This window comes from Haematobia irritans, chromosome 5 (assembly GCF_050003625.1).
Source record: "Haematobia irritans isolate KBUSLIRL chromosome 5, ASM5000362v1, whole genome shotgun sequence".
Classification (NCBI taxonomy): domain Eukaryota; kingdom Metazoa; phylum Arthropoda; class Insecta; order Diptera; family Muscidae; genus Haematobia; species Haematobia irritans.
The window spans coordinates 20,768,241-20,787,707 of NC_134401.1; the positions used below are offsets into that span (position 1 = coordinate 20,768,241).

General features: G+C 32.9%; 1 protein-coding gene across 2 annotated transcripts; it reads left to right on the top strand.

Moving 5' to 3' along the window:
• The first annotated feature begins 634 nt into the window (after positions 1-634).
• On the top strand, positions 635-18,112 carry Pcf11 (Pcf11 cleavage and polyadenylation factor subunit). Of its 2 annotated transcripts, none has more exons than XM_075311147.1 (13): positions 635-836; positions 1,326-1,542; positions 7,047-7,172; positions 7,265-7,435; positions 7,507-7,884; positions 10,672-11,584; positions 12,940-13,237; positions 13,334-13,469; positions 13,528-13,627; positions 13,701-16,033; positions 16,097-16,232; positions 16,295-16,693; positions 16,765-18,112. In XM_075311147.1, the coding sequence occupies exons 2-13, from the start codon at positions 1,360-1,362 to the stop codon at positions 17,574-17,576; spliced, it is 5,985 nt and encodes a 1,994-aa protein (XP_075167262.1). In that variant the 5' UTR covers positions 635-836; positions 1,326-1,359; the 3' UTR covers positions 17,577-18,112. The 2 variants fall into 2 exon arrangements, with proteins under 2 accessions (XP_075167262.1, XP_075167263.1); XM_075311148.1 differs by having other exon boundaries at positions 12,952-13,237.
• Positions 18,113-19,467: the final 1,355 nt, after the last annotated feature.

Consider the following 19,467-nt stretch of genomic DNA (forward strand, 5'->3'; position numbering starts at 1 on the left):
ATACAATAAGCTTGACGGCGAATAATTCCCTTTTTCACGTTTCCTAGCGTTTTTGACAATATTAAACAATGAAGTTGAATAAAAACATACAATGGCTTGTTATTTGTTGAGTTATTTCAAGAAAAAATAATCTACACGTGTCCAGGCAACAGCAATTCCTAGTGGTGAGTTAAAAAAATTGATAAGCGATGGCAAAACTATCCAAGTTTTCGCCAAGGAGAATAAGTTTTAATTTAGCGACACGCCACTAGCCGTCACGGTATTCCGTCGCGGATTTTGGGCTTCCCATAAGAAATACACGTAAATAAGTGTTCGCCTACCGCCTATCGCTATGGTTATATTTACACACTTATATAGTTTTGAGTTTATACTCTTGGAAGATGCTTTTATCCCACGCTGTATTTAAAATAAACGTTTACTATAGATATTAAAATAAGGTCAACAACACAATACATCCAATATTTCAAACAAATAATTTTATATGTCATTATCTATATTTGTAATTAAATAAATACGAATTCTTGCGAACATTAAATATGTCTGAAGGGTTCATTATCACGTCGCACAGGGCATTATCGATAACATCGATGCTAGACAACATTTTTCGATTATGCTGAAATGTTCCCATCTCTGCAAGTGACGGCCATTTTTAATCGCCTTGTGAGCGGAGAGGTTTTATACTTACGTCTTACGTGAATTAATTCAATTGAAAAGAAAAGAAAATATAGTAGATAATTTGTGTTAAAATATAATATTAAAAACACAACAGTGAATAGTGAAAAATATTTATTTAATGAATTACGACTAATATTCACGAGCATTTTGCCATTTTGAAGGTGAGTTTTTGACTAATCGAGAGCATATGGCCTGAATTGATGACGACGAGGAAAATTTTTTCACCATATTTATTTTTAAAAGAAAGAAAACCTATTGTTAAACAAATTTTTGCTGTTTTTGGCAAAATTTGTAGAGAAATATATGGTGTGCTGGCATTGTAAAAATGAAAATCGTGGAAAATATAAAAATGTTTGCCAATAATACACACGTATACATATAAAAATATATGTATTTGCAAATGTAGAGATGTGTGTGTGTTCGTGTTGTGTGTGTCCGCTTTGTCGCGAGTGGTTTTTCGTGTGTTTGTTGATTGTGGGGTTTTTTTTGAAGTACGAAGTATGACAATTACACATAATCTAGCAAACAAAAAAGCCTTTGTCGATTAAAAAAAAAAAAACAACAATTGAATACATATATTTTATCATTTGTTTTTCTTCGTATATCAACAAATAATTGACAGAATTCCATTTCTATATTTTCCATTGCAGTTATTAAACCTATTAGGGGGCACAAAAAGTAGCCATGGATATAGCTACAAAGACCCAACGAGAATGTGAGGAACGTGTTGCTGAAGAATACCTATCCAGCTTGTCGGACCTGAATTGCAACAGTAAACCGCTAATAAACATGCTCACTATGTTGGCCGAAGAAAATATTGAATATGCAGCTGTTATTGTTAAAGTGGTCGAACAACATATAGCAAAGGTTAATAGAATCTTTAATTTTCTTTTTAATATCGCCTGGATATCGTGGTCCTTCGGTTGAAAATATGGGTGTACTCATATAGTTTAACTCATAAAAATTATCATCTGACACTGGGTTTATACATAACCTCATCTGGGTTAGAGATATATAGAGTCTGTAAACCTAAAAGAGTTTTAATGGCAATGGTGATTATATAAACGCAACTGGTTATATAGATACCATAAATTCCTTAGTAGAAATCCACATTTCATTATTGTTGATCATTAATCCTTCAATATTCTGGGAAATAAGTAAGTATAATTAACCATTTTGAAAACGTTTGAAATTGCAAGACATTTTACAGATATAGTGAAGATGGATGAATTATTTGATTATCTGGCAAAAATTGATTATCTGGCAAAAATTTCAAATGGTTCTTAAAAGTGATACCATTGTAAAAGTTTTGATATGAGGGCTAAATCAGAATCTAATATGGAACTCAAATTCTTAACAATTTGTGTATTTTCAAAATGTATCTATTCGAAAATTGATGAAACTATAACATCTTTCGAACGAACCTAGCGCTAACTTTCCCGCCCTATACGATGGCATCGTTTTCTTAAAAGGTTCGTTTGCACTATTACTAATGTCGAACGAACCCAGCGCTAACTCTCCCGTCCCATCCGCTGGCGTCGCTCTTAAAGGTTCTTTAGGGCCATCAATAATTTGAAAAAGGCACAACTAAAAAAATTACCAGTGTTCCTAAGTCTCCGAAATAATCTCTTTGTATTGTAAGGTAAAAAAACGTCTGAAGATATCAGTTTCTCGCTTCAAGTGGCTAATCGTATAAAAAACATATGTTTCTTTTACATAAAGAAACAAAGTTGGAGTATGTTTTTGGTACTTATTGTAGGGTAGTAGAATCCCATATGAACATAGTGCAAATATTTGATACTTTAACAAAGAATATATATTTCGTCAAAGCTGTTCTGTGGCTTTGTGAAAAGTTTTTCTAGTTAAATTATGAAGTTAATAAGAAGGAAGAGAGTTCTAAAAATAAAATGCATTGTATATGAAATTAAGAATCCCAAATTCCTAAAGCTTGTGTTCAGTAAATTTGAGTTATTTTAAAAGAAAAATTATTCAACATTTTAACGATGGCAATTTACTTGGCGTTTTCCTCATTGCTGACAACACCTGTCCATGCGGTGTTTTTCGTTTTTGTTTTTTTTTAGGGAAAGAAATGTGTAGAATATAAAGAATATTGTATTTACATTATTTTCTCAATTTACTTTTTATAATTCCTTTTATGCAGATGATTTTTTTACTGTAGTTTAAGCTATCCAAAGGGGTTTAAGTCGATAAAAAGAAGTCTTTTTAAATTTTGGAATAATATTGATACAGCGTTCTCGAGACCTACTAACCTCCTGTACACAGATCAAGGAAGGTTGCTACTATAATGGTGATTAGATAATGACACAGGTGGGTTTGTGACGTCTGTAAAGTAGCCCTTTATTACAGATAAGACACACATGAACCACGCTGCTATCAATTCCGAACAACCAGTAGTTGTTGCAGATGCATAAGCATCTGATCTGATCTTGTTTGGCCCTTTATATGGACGGTGGTGTGGTTCCAAGCTGGATTACAAAAACGTGTTTCAATGTGTCTGTAAAATGGTAGTCTAATTTTGAAAAAGTCGACAATTGGGTTGAGCCTAGCAAGGTTAGCCAATCAACTTTTACACCGTACATTTGATATATATGTAAATCTCCTTATTTACTCACAATTCTCTTGGCTTTCTAACCAATCATGCATATGGTCATGTAAAATTGCTTAATTTGGTCTTCATATATTTATCAGTTTTTATTCAGTAACTAAGCTTTAAAGCTATTAAAATTGATTTTACTAAACGTTTGATCTTCAATCATTAAAACATAGAGATAGCTTTTAACAAAAATTAAAAGGATTTTTAATATACAAGCTTTGCATTTTTTAAATTTGGACAAACACAAAAAACAACAAAAAACAAACAATGCATCCCTCTAAGACCAAAAAACGGCAGTACATACATATACAGTGAAACTTCCCAGTAGTGGAGGACACCCACGGTCCACAAAATTTTGTCCACATTTTGGAGGTGTCCAGTTTTAATGTGCTAAAATAGCAAACGTCCCACGAAAATTGTCTACTTTTGTGAGGTATCCGGTTTTAATAGTGTCTAAGTTTGAGAGGTTTTTAGACTTAATTTAATTTTTTATATTTTTCAATTTTACTATACAAAAGTAGAATTTTTTATGCAAACATTGTTTTTTTTATTACCAATGGATACTACTGTTCGAGATCACAAAACGAAAAGATGTCGAACCACTGCCAAATAATAAGTAAAAGTGGTTATTAAGTTTAAGTATCACAGATGAAAATCAAAACTATAAATCCAATAAACAAACATGTATCATTTAAACCCGTAGTTTTCCAAGTTTCTGTGCTAATTCATTGTCACTGCATTTCGCATAAACTCCGAAAACATGTCCACATAAATCATAAACTTATACATAAACATAAAATTTAGTTTAATTACGAACATTTCGTGTAAAGTCATTGTTTGAAGCAGAGTCTGATCTGGCTTTCATACATTGTCAGTCACGGTACCTTTTCTGGTTATTGTCATGACAACTGAATTATTATTATTATTATTTTTTTAATTTAGGAATAATTTCGCGCAACAGACAAGTGGACAATGCTTTAAACAGATAATTTTTTGGGATATACCATTATAATATCACAAATTGAACTTTTGCATGACCTTACCTATATTTTTTTTGCGTCTTTAATCACAACTTTAATTGATCCATTTAATTTTTAATGGGAATTGCTTCAATCACTGAAGTGATATCATCAATTTCGGGCAACAGACAAGTGATTAAAACAGATGAATTTATTTTGGAATATATCATTATAATATCACAAATTGAACTTTTTCATGGTCTTACCTATATTTTTTTGCCACTTTAATCACAACTTTATTTGGTCCATTTAATTTTTAATGGGAATTGCTTCAATCACTGAAGTGATATCATCATTTCCTAACTAGTTTCTAATAATAAATTTTGATAAAAAAATTAATCCACTTAGTTTTCTTTTGAATTTGAAATTTTGTTTTCAAATCAAATTAAGATGTTAACTAGTTTTTTCGGGCTCACTTTGACTATTATAATCCAATATGATACCAGAGTCTTTTCTCATCCCCTTTTCAATCTCCATTACTATCCAGCAAAAAAAAGGGGTCGCCAAAAAAGGAGTGAAAATGTTCTTTTTGGTTCTGGAAGTAGTGCAAAATTGGCGCAGAAGCGATGAATCGGTGGGGCTTGTCCACCATTTCAACAGCCGTTGCACTGAATTTGCATCACTTATTAATGAGTGATCCGGATTAATGGCGCATTTTTTTGCATTTTGCCCGGAAAGTGTACTTTTTAGGTTCTTTAAAAAAACACGTAAAAGTGCGAAAAGTCTTCGAATTCTGTTGTGAAAATAGCGCCTCGCATAGAGGCATATTGCGGGCATTTTCAGCACTGCCAACAAACGAGAGTGCTGCGATTGCCCTGTTTCCCTCTTTGAATTCTTTTCTGCCTGCTCAAATGATAGCATTATTTTAGGTTGCTGGTAATATTTTAAAAATGCGCATTCTGTACAGACAAAATGAACGTAAAGTACTTTTTTCAGAAAAGAAAATACCATAAAAGTATTTTGGATGTGAACTGAACAAATTTGTCATATTTTTCGAAATAAATAATTTTTATAATTTTTTACGATTTTTATTGCATTCTAACAAACGCTTGTTTGAAAAATTTGACCTCAAATATTTTCAAAAATGTTATTAATTCTTATTATGTTTTTAACCTATTTTAAACAAAAAAAAGTTAAAAATGCCCATTAAAATACGAAAAAAAATGAATTAAAAGAACTTCCTGTATAGTTAAAATAAAGAATATCTTTGGGAGGACATTTTTGAAAGTGCTTTTACGGTAAAGTTGTGCATTTAGAACAACTTCCAAATTTTTTTTTGCTGGGTATGTACAGCTTTTGAGTCGACTATGAGGCAACACAGTGGGAGCCAGCCCTTTTTGCTAAGGGCTGGTCTCATCCTCCATAACCTAACCTAACCTGAGTCGGAGAGACAAAACCAATCGCAATGAATGCGTAGGAATTTTTCATCCAAGATTAATTTTATAAATTGGAGTCTTTCTGGTCGAAATAAAATTGAGTTTCAAAAAACAGTAACACAGTAGAAAGAATTCTGTTTAGGGGTACCCGAACGAAAATAGTGTTTACTCTGCCTGGCCAAGACTGTTTTCTATGTGTGCGAAAGTATGCCAGCCCCACGTCTGCGTACGTCCTTGGAAGGAAACATCTATTGGATTATAGTAAGCTTTGGTGACTGATGGCAGACATACTGCCGAAAAGAGTTAATTTAGGTAATTGTAAATAAAATTGAACAAATTTTTTGTTTCAACCTGAAAGATTTCAAAAAATTTTGTTTCAACCTGAAAGGCAGTCAAGGGATAAAGGAAACGGTACTTCGTTGGTCCGAAAAGTACTTTGTCTACAAAACCAGAACACTTACAGTAAACAAATAAGTATAAAAGTCAAAAATACTAACGTACTAAACCATAGTAAACAAATAGTTTACGCGTAAAGGCCAACATTATGTTTGTGGTTCACAAGTGGAAATCTAAATTGAAAATGAAAAATATAAGTAAAAATACGGATATCCTTTAAAATCTTATTTTGCTTGGAGGGAATGGTACAGAGTTTATCTTATTTAATATGCCATAGTAAAGAAAAGTGAATGTGAAATCATTTATTATCTTTCATCTGTGAAATATGTACCTTTTTATTTATTGTTAATGTATTAAAATAAACTTATGTATATTTATATAATATGGCATAATCTCAATGGGAATATTTTAAAACCTTTCGATTTTGAGAACAAATTTTTGTGTTTGCATTTTTATTGGATAGGATATTCTTGGGCAATTTTTTTATATATACCAGTTGCGTTTATTTTATCAGCCATTCTCTTAGCCAAAGTGGTGGATTTTTCAAGAGAACGACCTATTATTCGCCATAAACATAACATTATTTTTATGTCTATCAGATATGACACAGGTATAGAAAAGTTAGTATTCTATAAAGAAAAAAAAACGGATTATATGGCAAATATCTATATTGAGAGTTTTCCAATACCTACTAATGAACTAAATTTGATTTGAATAAAGAATATACGAAACTTTATACACCAAAAAACACACTTCATACCAGAGTTTTTAGATGTTAAACAATTATTGTAAACAAATAAACAAATTTCTTAAGCAATTATATAGTTAATTGTTTTATTTCCCCTTAACGAAAACCAAAACGAAAAAATTAGACGATCCTAATACGTACGTTTTAATAGTTATAAGAAGAGCGATTGCTGCCAACAACATCAACAAACAATTTTATTTAATTTTTGCTTACGACAGGTTCCTCCAGAAATTAAATTGCCCATATTGTATTTAATCGATTCTATTGTAAAAAATGTCAAAAGCACATACGTGCAACTCTTCAGCCAATGTATTGTCAATTTATTTTGTGGAGTTTTTGAAAAGGTGAGTAAATTTCGTCACGAAATACGAAAGAAAATTATGTGAAATATATATCATGAACATTTCTTCTTCATCTGCTTGTATAATACAAAAAGGTCAACGAAAAAATCAGAGAACGAATGTATGCTTTAAGGCAAACATGGAACGAAGTATTCTCTGCTCAAAAACTATATGCTTTGGATGTCAAAATAAAGCGTTTGGATAATAATTGGCCTATTACTGCAAAACAGCCTTCTATTCATGTTAATCCAAACTTTTTGAAAACTGTAAGTATACAATCTTGAAAAATTCAGTTAGAAAAACATTCTTGACTTGTATTTTCAATTTCCAAACTTAGGCAAATCAAGCAATTCCTACGGAAATGGAAAAGATTTTGCAAGATAAGACACGTGAATTGTTGGAGTTAAAGAAGCGAAAACTTGAACTGGAATTGGAAGCTACGAAAAAGCATTTGGAGGAACAGGAAAAACAATTTTCAAAAACTGCTGAAGGTGTTCTGCCACCAGTTGATGCTTTGGTAGTTGCTAATGCATTGCAAACCGTTGGCATAAGACCAGCACAAATGGGCGGCCAAGTTATACCACCCGTAATGGCCCCTGGCTATATGGGACCCCAAGGAATGGCTTTAAACCACATGAGACCATCAATGTACCATCACAACATACGAGGTTTTAGGCCAAATTTACATCCGGCTATGATGGGTGATCAATCACAGGTAATTAATTATTCTTTATATCAAGAAAAAATTAAATCGAAATCAAAAAAAAAACGACGAGGTCTCATTGCAAAATGTATAATTTTGTGGTTATCAAAAGAATCCGGCTGTGTTGTCGTCTTGTATATTGTGATTTTTTATTAACGAAAACGATCATCGACTGCCTACACTATCCACGCATAAGGTCAGACAGCTCTCAATGGTAGAAGTTAATAACCCGTGAACTTATTAGTCCAATTATATCTGGACTAGCTTAATTGACTTTTTTTTCGAAAAATCGAAGTCGAGTTGAAGATTAAACATCAAATTCGATTTTTTCTTTTCTTAAGTCGTCTCATGATAGTGACCATAACCTACTTAATAATCGTAAAGGCCGAAAATCGACTTTAGATTACTTTGGACTCCACCTTTGGAAAAGTCAATATTTGACTTTTTGCAACTAAGAAAATAGAAAATTCGATATGACACCACGTTTGCCTCAGTTGGTAGAATTCTACCAAAAATGGTAAATTTTTTACTGTTTGGTAGAATTCTTGATTTTTTTCTTGTAAAATTTGCAAAACATTACTCTCCAACTAAAAGGTATCCCGATTTTATATAGTAATAAAATTTTGAAAAAATTTTCAATAGAAATAAAATTTTGACAAAGTATTCTATAGAAATAAAATGTTGACAAAATTTATTGTAGAAATACAATTTTGACTAAATTTTCCATAGAAATACAATTTTGACAAAATTTTCTATAGTAACAAAATTTTGACAAAATTTTCTATAGAAATAAAATTTTGACAAAATCTATAGAAATATGATTTTGACAAAATTTTCTATAAAAATAAAATGTTGACAAAAAATTAAATATTCACAAAAAATAAAATTTTGACAAAATTTTCTATAGAAAGAAAATTTGATAAATTTTCCAAAAAAAAAAAATTGACAAAATTTTCTATAGAAATAAAATTTGGACAAAATTTCTTATAGAAATAAAAATTTGACAAAAATTTTTGTAAAAATAAAATTTTGATAAAATTTTCCATAAAAATAAAATTTTGATAAAATTTTCTATAGTCATAAAATTTTGACATAATTTTGTATAGAAATAAAATTTTGATAAAATTTTCTATAGAAATAAAATTTTTAAAAAAATTTTCTATAGTAATAAAATTTTGACAAAATTTTCTATAGAAATAAAATTTTGACAAAATTTTCTATAGAAATAATATTTTGACAAAATTTTCTATAGAAATAAAATTTTGACAAAATTTTCTATAGAAATAAAATTTTGACAAAATTTTCTATAGAAACAAAATTTTGACAAAATTTTCTATAGAAAGAAAATTTGTAAAATTTTCCAAAAAAATTTGACAAAATTAAATTTCCCATAGAAATAAAATTTTGACAAATTTTCCCACAGAAATAAAATTTTGACAAAATTTTCTATAGAATTAAAATTTTGATAAAATTTTATATAGAAATAAAATTTTGATAAAATTTTATATAGAAATAAAAATTTTGACAAAATTTCCCACAGAAATAAAATCTTGACAAAATATTCTATAGTAATAAAATTTTGACAACATTTTTTGTAGAAATAAAATTTTGAGAAAATTTTCCATAGAAATAAAATTTTGACAAAATTTTCTATAGAAAGAAAATTTGATAAATTTTCCAAAAAAATTGACAAAATTTTCTATAGAAATAAAATTTTGACAAAATTTTCTATAGAAATAAAATTTTGACAAAATTTCCCACAGAAATAAAATTTTGACAAAATTATCTATAGAAATAAAATTTTGCAAAAATTTTCTATAGAAATAAAATTTTGCATAATTTTTTATTGAAATAAAATTTTGACAAAATTTTCTATAGAAATAAAATTTTGATAAAATTTTCTATAGAAATAAAATTTTGACAAAATTTTTTGTAGAAATAAAATTTTGAAAAAATTTTCCATAGAAATAAAATTTTGACAAAATTTTCTATAGAAAGACAATTTGATAAATTTTCAAAAAAAAAAAAAAATTGACAAAATTTTCTATAGAAATAAAATTTTGACAAAATTTCCCACAGAAATAAATTTTGACAAAATTTTCTATAGAAATAAAATTTTCCAAAATTTTCTATAGAAATAAAATTTTGCAAAATTTGTTATAGAAATAAAATTTTGACAAAATTTTCCATACAAATAAAATTTTGATAAAATTTTCGATAGAAATAAAATTTTGATAAAATTTTCTATAGAAATAAAATTTCGACAAAATGAAATTTCTTTAAAAATTTTAATTTTCGTGTTATTTCGATCAATTGAGAGTAAGATATCCATTGTTGTAGTCCTAATTAAATCCTAACAAAAAACTGTCACTAATATGAGGGATTCATGCGAAAACGTTTTTTTTTTATTAAACCACAACAATTTGAACAAAAACTTCAACAAAAGATTTTTTAAATTTGGTAGATTTGTGGTAAAAATTTCTTCAAATTTTGGTAGATTATTTTTAACACGAGTGGCAACCGTGTACGACACTCGATGGAATCCTAATATTGTTGGAACAGCAACACAAATTGGTGATGTTAAGGTATTTTTCATCAAATATGTTTAGAAACCACAGATTTTACTTCTAAAAATTAAATATATTGAAATGCACTATCTTAAAGATATACAAAGACAAATTTAATTACAATCCTATTAATATTCAGAGACTTATGGCCGTTCTGTTTGATATTATTCTTATGCAATCATGTCCACTCTAGAAAAAAATTAAAAGCAAGACCAATGCTTATTTTTTGCAGGCTATCGCTCCAGTTGCGAATATGGGTCCAAATATTAATAAGCCACGAGTGCACCCAGTAAATTCAGCATTAATCAGTTCGGTACGTCAACGTGATCCAAGGTTAGCACGTCAACAACAACAGCAGCAGTTGCAGCAGCAGCAACCACAGCAACAAATGCAGCCCCAACAGTTATCTAATCATCAGCAACATGCATTATCAAATCCTGCATCTGCATCAATTAATCAAAATCAAGCAGCACCAGTGGATACATCAAAATCATCTCGAAATGAAAGGAATCACAAAAGTAACGAGCGAAATCGAAAATCGCCCACAAGATCTACATCAACATCTAATAGTAGTAGTAGCCGTTCTTCATCTAGTCGTTCGGGTAAAAGTTCCAGTCGAGAAAAGGATAGAGATCGCAACAAACGTTCGGGGTCATTGTCCAAGAGTTCTTCTAGCGTTGATCGTAAGAAATCGGCGTCCACATCATCATATGGAAGCAAATTAGATAAACATTCATCATCATCATCCTCATCGGCTGCTGCTAAATGTGATAAAGATGCTTTTGAAATAGCTCCATTATCCAGTGCTTTTAAACGGAAATCCACCTCACCAAGTTCCTCGCCCAGTAAATCCCGAGAATCCAAACGTTCCAATAAAAGTCGTTCATCGCGTAGTAAAACCAGTTCACGCAGTCCATCCCCTGAATCAATGGGAAGCTACAAGAATGTCAATTCACGTAGGATGTCCACAACATCATCGTCGTCGGCGTCTATTATGGCATCACCGGAAAAGAAAATTTCAAAATTAACGGATACCACCACAGAACAGGATATGAAGATGAGCGCCGGAGATATTATAAATTCCAAAGATGGGCTTAAGTCAAATGTTGTAGACTCTACGTCTGCGATTAGTAGCACAGACAAAAGTAAGACATGCCTCCTTCACTACAATAATCTTGCATTAGTTATAATTATTTGTCAAAACAAATCGTTGTTTCTAACCCCAAAGAGTTGCATAAGTTTTCTATTTACTAGGTGGTATATTAGTATTTTCATATCTCTCTAAAAAGACAATGGTCTCAACATTTAGGTGGTTGGTTATAAGAAATCTGTGATAGTTGTTGATCTGTGATAAATTAAAAAAAGAGGCACCAATATGGTTTCACCTTCGTAGATTTATAATTTTTTGTATATATGAACCTATATCAGGCATATGAAAAATAGGTAGTAGACTGATTCGTTCCCCCTCTCTTGGCCGGCGGGCCAATATCCAAAAAATTATAATTAAGCTTAAAAAACGACACATTTATATCTAGTATTAAATTGTTTTAATACTCAAAAACAAAAAATAAACATTTTTAAAAATTGTCCTTCGTTGTTTTAATTCCCTGTTTTTTTCTGAAGTAATATCCTCTTTATTTTTTGTACAATATCCACCAAATTATGTATGATTCCTGGTTTTGAACTCTTTGGGGTTGATTATAAATTAAGTAATCCTAAAAACTCTAGAAAAAACCAAATAACACACAATGACTGTGATAAAATATTTAGTTGTGATTAGTATCAATCTTAGCGATGTAAAAAAAAATGTTTTCTTTCTTTTTAATTTTTAAACAAAGTGAAAAGAAAATAAAAATACGACACTTAAAAAAACTAACTTTGTACCAATCAAGAATATTGAGTCCATAGTGTGTGTATCCTTTGGATTAATATTAATTTTTTCTTATGCAAAAAAAAAGAACAACGTACTTATTGTAGTTTGCATATTTTTATATATATTTTTTTATTTTTAGTTTGTATGATTATGGTGATGATGTCGCCTTCACTCTTATTATTTTTTTGTTGTTAATTTTTATCATATAATTTTGAGTCAATTTAAATTTCAATTAGTTGGTCCGTTTGGTTTCTTGGATTTTCATTTAATTACCTTTTTTCTTCAATTTGTATATCTATGATGATTTTTTGCGTTTCTGTGCCTTTGATATTCTATCCAATCATAATGTTGTGTAAATTTCGCAAATCCCCTTATTAGCATTGCCACTGCCAGAATCTTCAACAGGTTTGATGGATATAGATTTGAGGCCACATCTGGTGCCAGATCATAGTATGCCGCGTACAGCTTCCACTTTAGATTCAAACTTGAATACCGTTATTTCCATGACAAATGCCATGACCAGCTTCGTTAGGAATATTGAAGATATTTCTTCGACAAGTGCTAGACAAGTAGCGATATCATCACCCAAAGTTTCGTTCAAAATTCAAAAAAGTTTTAATAAATTAGAAAAATCTACAGAAAATTTACTATCAGCCCCCTCTACGTCTTTTACTGGAAATAACAACAACAACAAAAATGCCTCTACAACGACACCGGCTGTGGTTGGTAATGATGTAAAAACAAAGTCTGAATTCGATATGAAAGATATTAAGCGGGACATGGATGGAGTTGGCAATGCGGCGGATAGTAGTGCTCGAGATGAAGTAAGTAAAGATCATGATGAAGATGTTAAGAAGAGGCCCTTAGCTCCAATCAAGGATGAGGAACCATTAGCAAAGAAAAGTAAACCAACAAAACTGGACAAGTGAGTACTTTCGAGTCACATAACCATCTCTAAAAAAATCTGGCATTGTGTTTTATTCTGGAAATTTTTGTTTTTTTTTTTTTTTGTATGTTTTAGTTTGTTTGGCTCTGAGGATGTAGATCTACGTCAATTGATGCCACCCTTATCTGTTAATACGCAAGATGACACAGCTCCACCACCGCCACCATTTAATTTATCCACAGAATCCAATGAAAATTGGGACAATGTTAAGGTATTTGAAAAATTCTTCTCATATACAAATAGCGAAAATTAATTTGTAACATTTTTAGACTGATGTGGCTAAAACACCATCTACGAAAAAGTCCAGTTTTGAAGATGTCCGTGCCAAGTTGGCAAAAACGGCCAAATTAAATAAATTACTAAAACTTGGTATGTGGCTTTGCAATTGCTTTTCTATTTCTCTTAATTTCATATGTTCATCGGTTTTTTCGTTTCGTTTTAGATAAACAAAATAAGGACATTGATCATCGTAATAAACTGGCTGAACTTCAAATGAATGAAGATACCCAAGAAGCAAATGATGAGAAAATCCGCACAATGATTGCCCAAGCACAAGAGCTGCTTGAATCGAAATCCATCAATCAGGAACAATATAAAAATCTGGTTAAAAATGTCATGTCCATTAATGAGGATTATAAATTGAAAGAAGCCAAACGTCGGGAATCTTTAAATGCCTTTAGGGATAGGTCTAATAATGATGATGGTAGCAATGATTCATCAGAACGTAATGCCGCCCGAGAAGCCATATTTAAGAAACGCATACCAAAATTAAGTAAGACTTCAAGTGAGGCCATCAATTCGGAGATATTAAACGAGGGTAGTTGTGGCAGTGGAAATATGGATGAACCCATGCGCCTCGCAGACGATAAACATGACTCAAATGATGAGCCGCCTATGCGTAGCAGTAGACGTGAGAAACGCGGTGGTGGTCACAAGGTATCCAAATGGGGCGATAGAGTTCCAGATCCTCCCATGATGCCAAGTGGCCCACGACCTTGGAATTCTTTGATGCAACAGAACAAAAGGGGAGGAGCCCCAATGCCGTTTAGGCCAAATATACCACCAAATGTGCGTCCACCGTGGCAAATGGGAAACAATAACAACAATAATGGCCCTCCACACTTCCCTAAAGCAGGGCCACCAATGGGCCCGCATATGCGTGGCAGTAATGTCATACCTCCAATTGGTCCACAATCACCTATCCCACCTCCAATGATACCCAGACCATGCAATTCCATAGATAATCCCCAAGAAGATATCGTTCGTACGATAACAATCGATGGAGCTGCCAAAGAAATTCGTTTTTACGACCATGTGGCCATTGTCTTTATGGAGGTGGATCAGCCCAGGGAAATTGGTTTCCAAAATGGCCAGCGTACTATATTCATAGATAATCACGAACCCATCACATTGCAATTTAATCACGATTACAAGCCTGTAACTATTGATGGTGAAACCTATAATTTACGATTTGGTTTCCCGTCCCGCGAATTGTTCATAGACGATCATTGGTATGAAATATACTTTGGTGGGCCAGCCATTAATGTTCCTATTCGAAATAAAATGCATATGCTAAAGGCCGAAGGACCTCCGCCTCAAGTTAATATAGGAAATTTAAGGCGTGACCTTGTGGTGGGAAAAATAAACATGATTGTTGATGCCCACAATGTTATACCCTTGTTCTTGGATGCCCGCGTCCAAACTTTTAAGCTAGGCGATATGGATCATACTATACAATTTGCTGACAACTTACTAACTGTTCTACTGGACGGTACACCCACTCGTGTTGAGTATGGAGGTCTACCCAAAAGTTTATATTTGGGAACAAATAAATACTTTATACGCTTTGGAGCTCTTCCTCAAGGAATTATTGCGGGGAAAGTACAAATAAAGGATATGATATATGTTGAAACTAAACCGCCAGCAAATGCGGATCCTATATTCAATACACCACCAGCTGCTCCAATGCTTGCTCCAACTGAAGCTGAGTTAGGGCAAGTTGATCTTCAAAAGCCCGCTGAAACATCGGTTCCTATACTACCAGCTGCTGCTTTGAGTAGTATCAATATCGATGAATTATTCCAAAAACTGGTATCCACCGGCATTTTGGGTGGCTCAAGTGGTATCCTACCAGCTGTTAATAGTAATACACAGACATCGGCGTCATCGGTAGAAAGTTCTGTAGCTACGAAACCCACAACAGCAGACTCCGCGGGAGAAGAAGTCCCACAACCAACTCCAGCTAGTGTAACAACAGAAGCCATAAAACCCATTGATCTTTCTAAGCCAGAATCGATAAAAACACGCCAATCAGCAATTGTAGCAACTCTATTCTCCGGCATGCAATGTAGTAGCTGTGGTGTTCGTTTTCCCCCGGAACAGACAATAAAATATAGCCAACATTTAGATTGGCACTTTCGACAGAACAGACGTGAACGTGACTCTTCACGTAAGGCTCATTCACGCAAATGGTACTACGATCTTAATGATTGGATTCAATATGAAGAGATTGAAGATGTGGACGAACGTGAAAAGAATTTCTTTGATACTCCACAAACTGATATAGAAATTATGGATGAAACATCAAATCAGCGTTCCACCAACTCGCCTATTCAAAGTTGCCCCGCAGGTCCGGATGATGTTGATCGAGCTTGTGATATGTGCCAAGAAAAGTTTGAACACTTTTACAATGAAGAGCTTGAAGAATGGCATTTGCGTTGTGCCATACGTGTCGAAGAGAAAACCTATCATCCTTTATGTTACGAGGATTATAAGGTATGAAATGATATGAGGGTGGGAATTGCAACTCTATATTCACTATGGTCTTACAATTTTCAGGCATCTCTTAATCCACCACAACCTGCCAAAGAAGAAGAAGAAGTAGAAGATACAACCGAGGAACCATCGCTCATACAAATCGATGATGATAATGCTGTCGATATTGTAATAAAAGTCGAAGAAGATAGTAAAGAAAGTAGGTATAGCTTCGGGGCTTCATGAGATCATTTATCTATCTAGCCATTCTCCATTTTTTAGAGAGCGATTCAGCTGCCAAACTCGATGATGAGGATGATGATGTGATCGTTTTACCAAACGAAGAACCATCGGTTACAGAAATCTACGATGATGATGATGATGACGAATATGTGCCTGCAAATGTCACCCGTGAACATATGGGCACCGTTCACGAAGAAGACGAGGGAGGTGATCTCAACGAAACAAATGAATCCGATGTAGAAATTCAAGAGCCACATATTCCATTTACCGATTTGGATACATATGTTGAGAAGGAGTTACCAGAGGGAACATCAAGGGATACATTTATGAATGTGAAAATTAAGGAGGAGCCCAATGCAGAGGAGGACGAAGATGATGGATTTGAAGATGTTGGCACAGTTTTAATTGCGCCAGATGAGATATCCATTCATAGTAGTGGTACGTAAATGGGGACTTTATAGTGGTGGTATTCCCTTCAATTTATTTATTTTTTTTTTTTTAATTCACAGAAGAAACGCAAACCCAACTAATAGAATCATCTACCTCTGCCATGTCTCCTATAGTGGAACGACCGGCCTCAACAACACCTTCAGTTATCAACGATGAAATTGAAACAAACACAGATATGCCTATAACCGATTTAAATAACTCTATGGATGGTAATATAGAGACTGGGGACGAACACAATTTGTCCGCGGCTGGCCCAGTGCCTGCTATGCCCTTGGCTAGTTTAGTTAATAAGATCAAAATAAATATTACAAAGAACACTGTAACCACAAATAGCACTGCTAGTAGTAGTAATAGCTCATCAACAATGTCCTCGAACACTTGTAAAAGTAATTCAGCCAACAGCAATACCAGTAGTTTGACTGATCATTCGAAGGGTAGCATAGGTAGTAGTGCATCGGGTGCAACGACATTCAATCACATACCAACCATATCCACAATACCAGTGTTATGCGGTGGTGGAACAACTATTACTAGTACACAATCCTCCATAGGTGGTGGTGGTCTATACGATGAACCCTCAAATATTCCTTCTTTAAGTGGCAGCGGCGGCGGCGTTAGCGATAATAGTGTAAGTAGTATATCAGTAATAGGCAGTATTTACGGTAGCAATGGACCAGCTACCGTAATTCGACCCATACCGCAAGCAACAAATGTCATTCCGCCAGCTAAACCTGCCACACCACCACCACCGCCACCTGTTGAAGAAACAATAACATATGAATTAAAGCCGGAACTGCAGAAAGCCACCCTAAAGAAAAAGGAGAAGGTGATATGTGGCAATGAAACTTCCGGTCTATGCTCCATTATGTAGGCAACATGAACTACTCTCAAATGGTTGCATACGCAACATTTGTATAATTCCAAATTGTAAATATTTATGTGGTGGAACACTTCACAAAAATGTCCCCTCTACATATACTAGTAGTTTTAACTATTCGTTGATTAGTATGTCCTTTTTCAAAAAAATAATGATAATTTAATGAATTTGCAACAGTTTTAGCAATGTAGGTTATTTTTATTCATTAATCGTTACTTATGAATCATTTTAGTTTAGTTCTTTATTTATACGCATCGACTTTTAGTCATATTCATTTAGCCATGAAAACTGTACTTTAATACATTTCTCTCTGTCTTGTGTTCGAATGATGCAACATCAATAGATAGAGGAAGGAAAGGTATTGAGATTGATTCAAATGTTGGGCATTTGGAACTCAATTCATAATACTACTACATCATTTCATATTTATTTACTGAAAACCGAAAAAAACACAATAAAGCAAGCAATGCTAATGGAAAACAACAACAACAAAATCTATATAAATAAATAAACGATTATTTACAAATTAAGTCCTTTTATTATTTTTTTAATGTTTAGTTTTGGTATTCGAATAAAAGATATTCTATTCATACATAAATAGTTGCTTAATCATATCATATTTATTATTTAATTGGGGGGTGAAACTATGGATTAATTTTCTTAATACCCGCTTAATTGTATTGAATAGAAAAAAACTCGACCTTCCTATGCTGGAAATATATCAATTTATTGAAAATAAAAATTTTGTTTTTATTTTGTTGTGGGGGTTAAAAATTGTTACAATTTTACTTGACTTTGTTCAATTTGATGTTCCGTCTTATTTACAATCGAAATATTAATTTTCGACAAAATAAATTGTAGCAATTTGGTCATGGTGAGCACGACTGAGAACTAATGTTTGTCCCTGCATCCCTGTGCGCAGTGACTGTCCCTTGCTTTTTTGGTTTGTTTGTTTATATTTTCGCACGAAAATTTTTTTAATTGGACTTTCGTTACGAAATTCCCGAATGCAAACATTTAAAATTGCTTAATGCATAGTTTAGGAAATTGGAACCAACAATCTCTTTTGAAGCATTCTTGTTATTTTTTTAGTTTTCAGTATAATCCCATCATTTAAATGATAAATGTTAGGTTAGGTTATGTGGCAGCCCGATGTATCAGGCTCACTTAGATTATTCAGTACATTGTGATACCACAGTGGCGAACTGTGGTATCACTGAGTGCTGCCCGATTCCATGGATCTGCTTTTTATAACTGAGTCCGAAAGGCGTTCCACATTGCAGTGAAATCACTTAGAGAATCGTTGAAACATTCAGAAATGTCACCAGCATTACTAAGGTGGTATAATCCACCGCTCAAAAACTTTTTGGAGTTCGGTCGAAGCAGGAATCGAACCCAAGACATTGTGTATGCAAGGCGGGCATGCTACTTTGCACCACTGTGGCTACCAATGATAAATATTTAGAAACAGACGTGTCAAATAGGAAGAACACAGTGGATGGGGCAGTACTTCGTAGCCTAATCTGAACATGGCTAGGCGAGAAGAGCAAGTATGGGTGCTAACATGGTGAGAAATCAAAATGTTCTTAGCCCTTTTCTCCTCAATACCATCCCATAAATTCGACACAGAGCAGTTCTTTGATGAGATAGGATCAATTATGAGGGATATAAAAGTGAGTACATTTTTTTCTTACCCAATTGTAGTGTAGTTCTACCCTCTCCAGGTAGTTCTTATTAATCACAGAAAATGGTAAGCTATCTTTCTTTCCCTGACAGTTTTCGCTTATGGAGTATGTTCGTGTATCTCCGGTTTTTGTTTGTGATTTCATGTTTCGTCAATTACTCAGAAACTCACTCAGATATGACTTAAACGTAGTTAAATCGT

What these genes read in the sequence shown, in the direction of transcription:
- Pcf11 (XM_075311147.1), top strand. Translation starts at nt 1,360, where the DNA reads ATGGATATAGCTACAAAGACCCAACGAGAATGTGAGGAACGTGTTGCT. An exon ending in AAATAAATTACTAAAACTTG is followed by an intron (nt 13,628 to 13,700) that starts GTATGTGGCTTT and finishes GTTTCGTTTTAG; the next exon opens with ATAAACAAAATAAGGACATT. An exon ending in CGAAGAAGATAGTAAAGAAA is followed by an intron (nt 16,233 to 16,294) that starts GTAGGTATAGCT and finishes TCCATTTTTTAG; the next exon opens with AGAGCGATTCAGCTGCCAAA.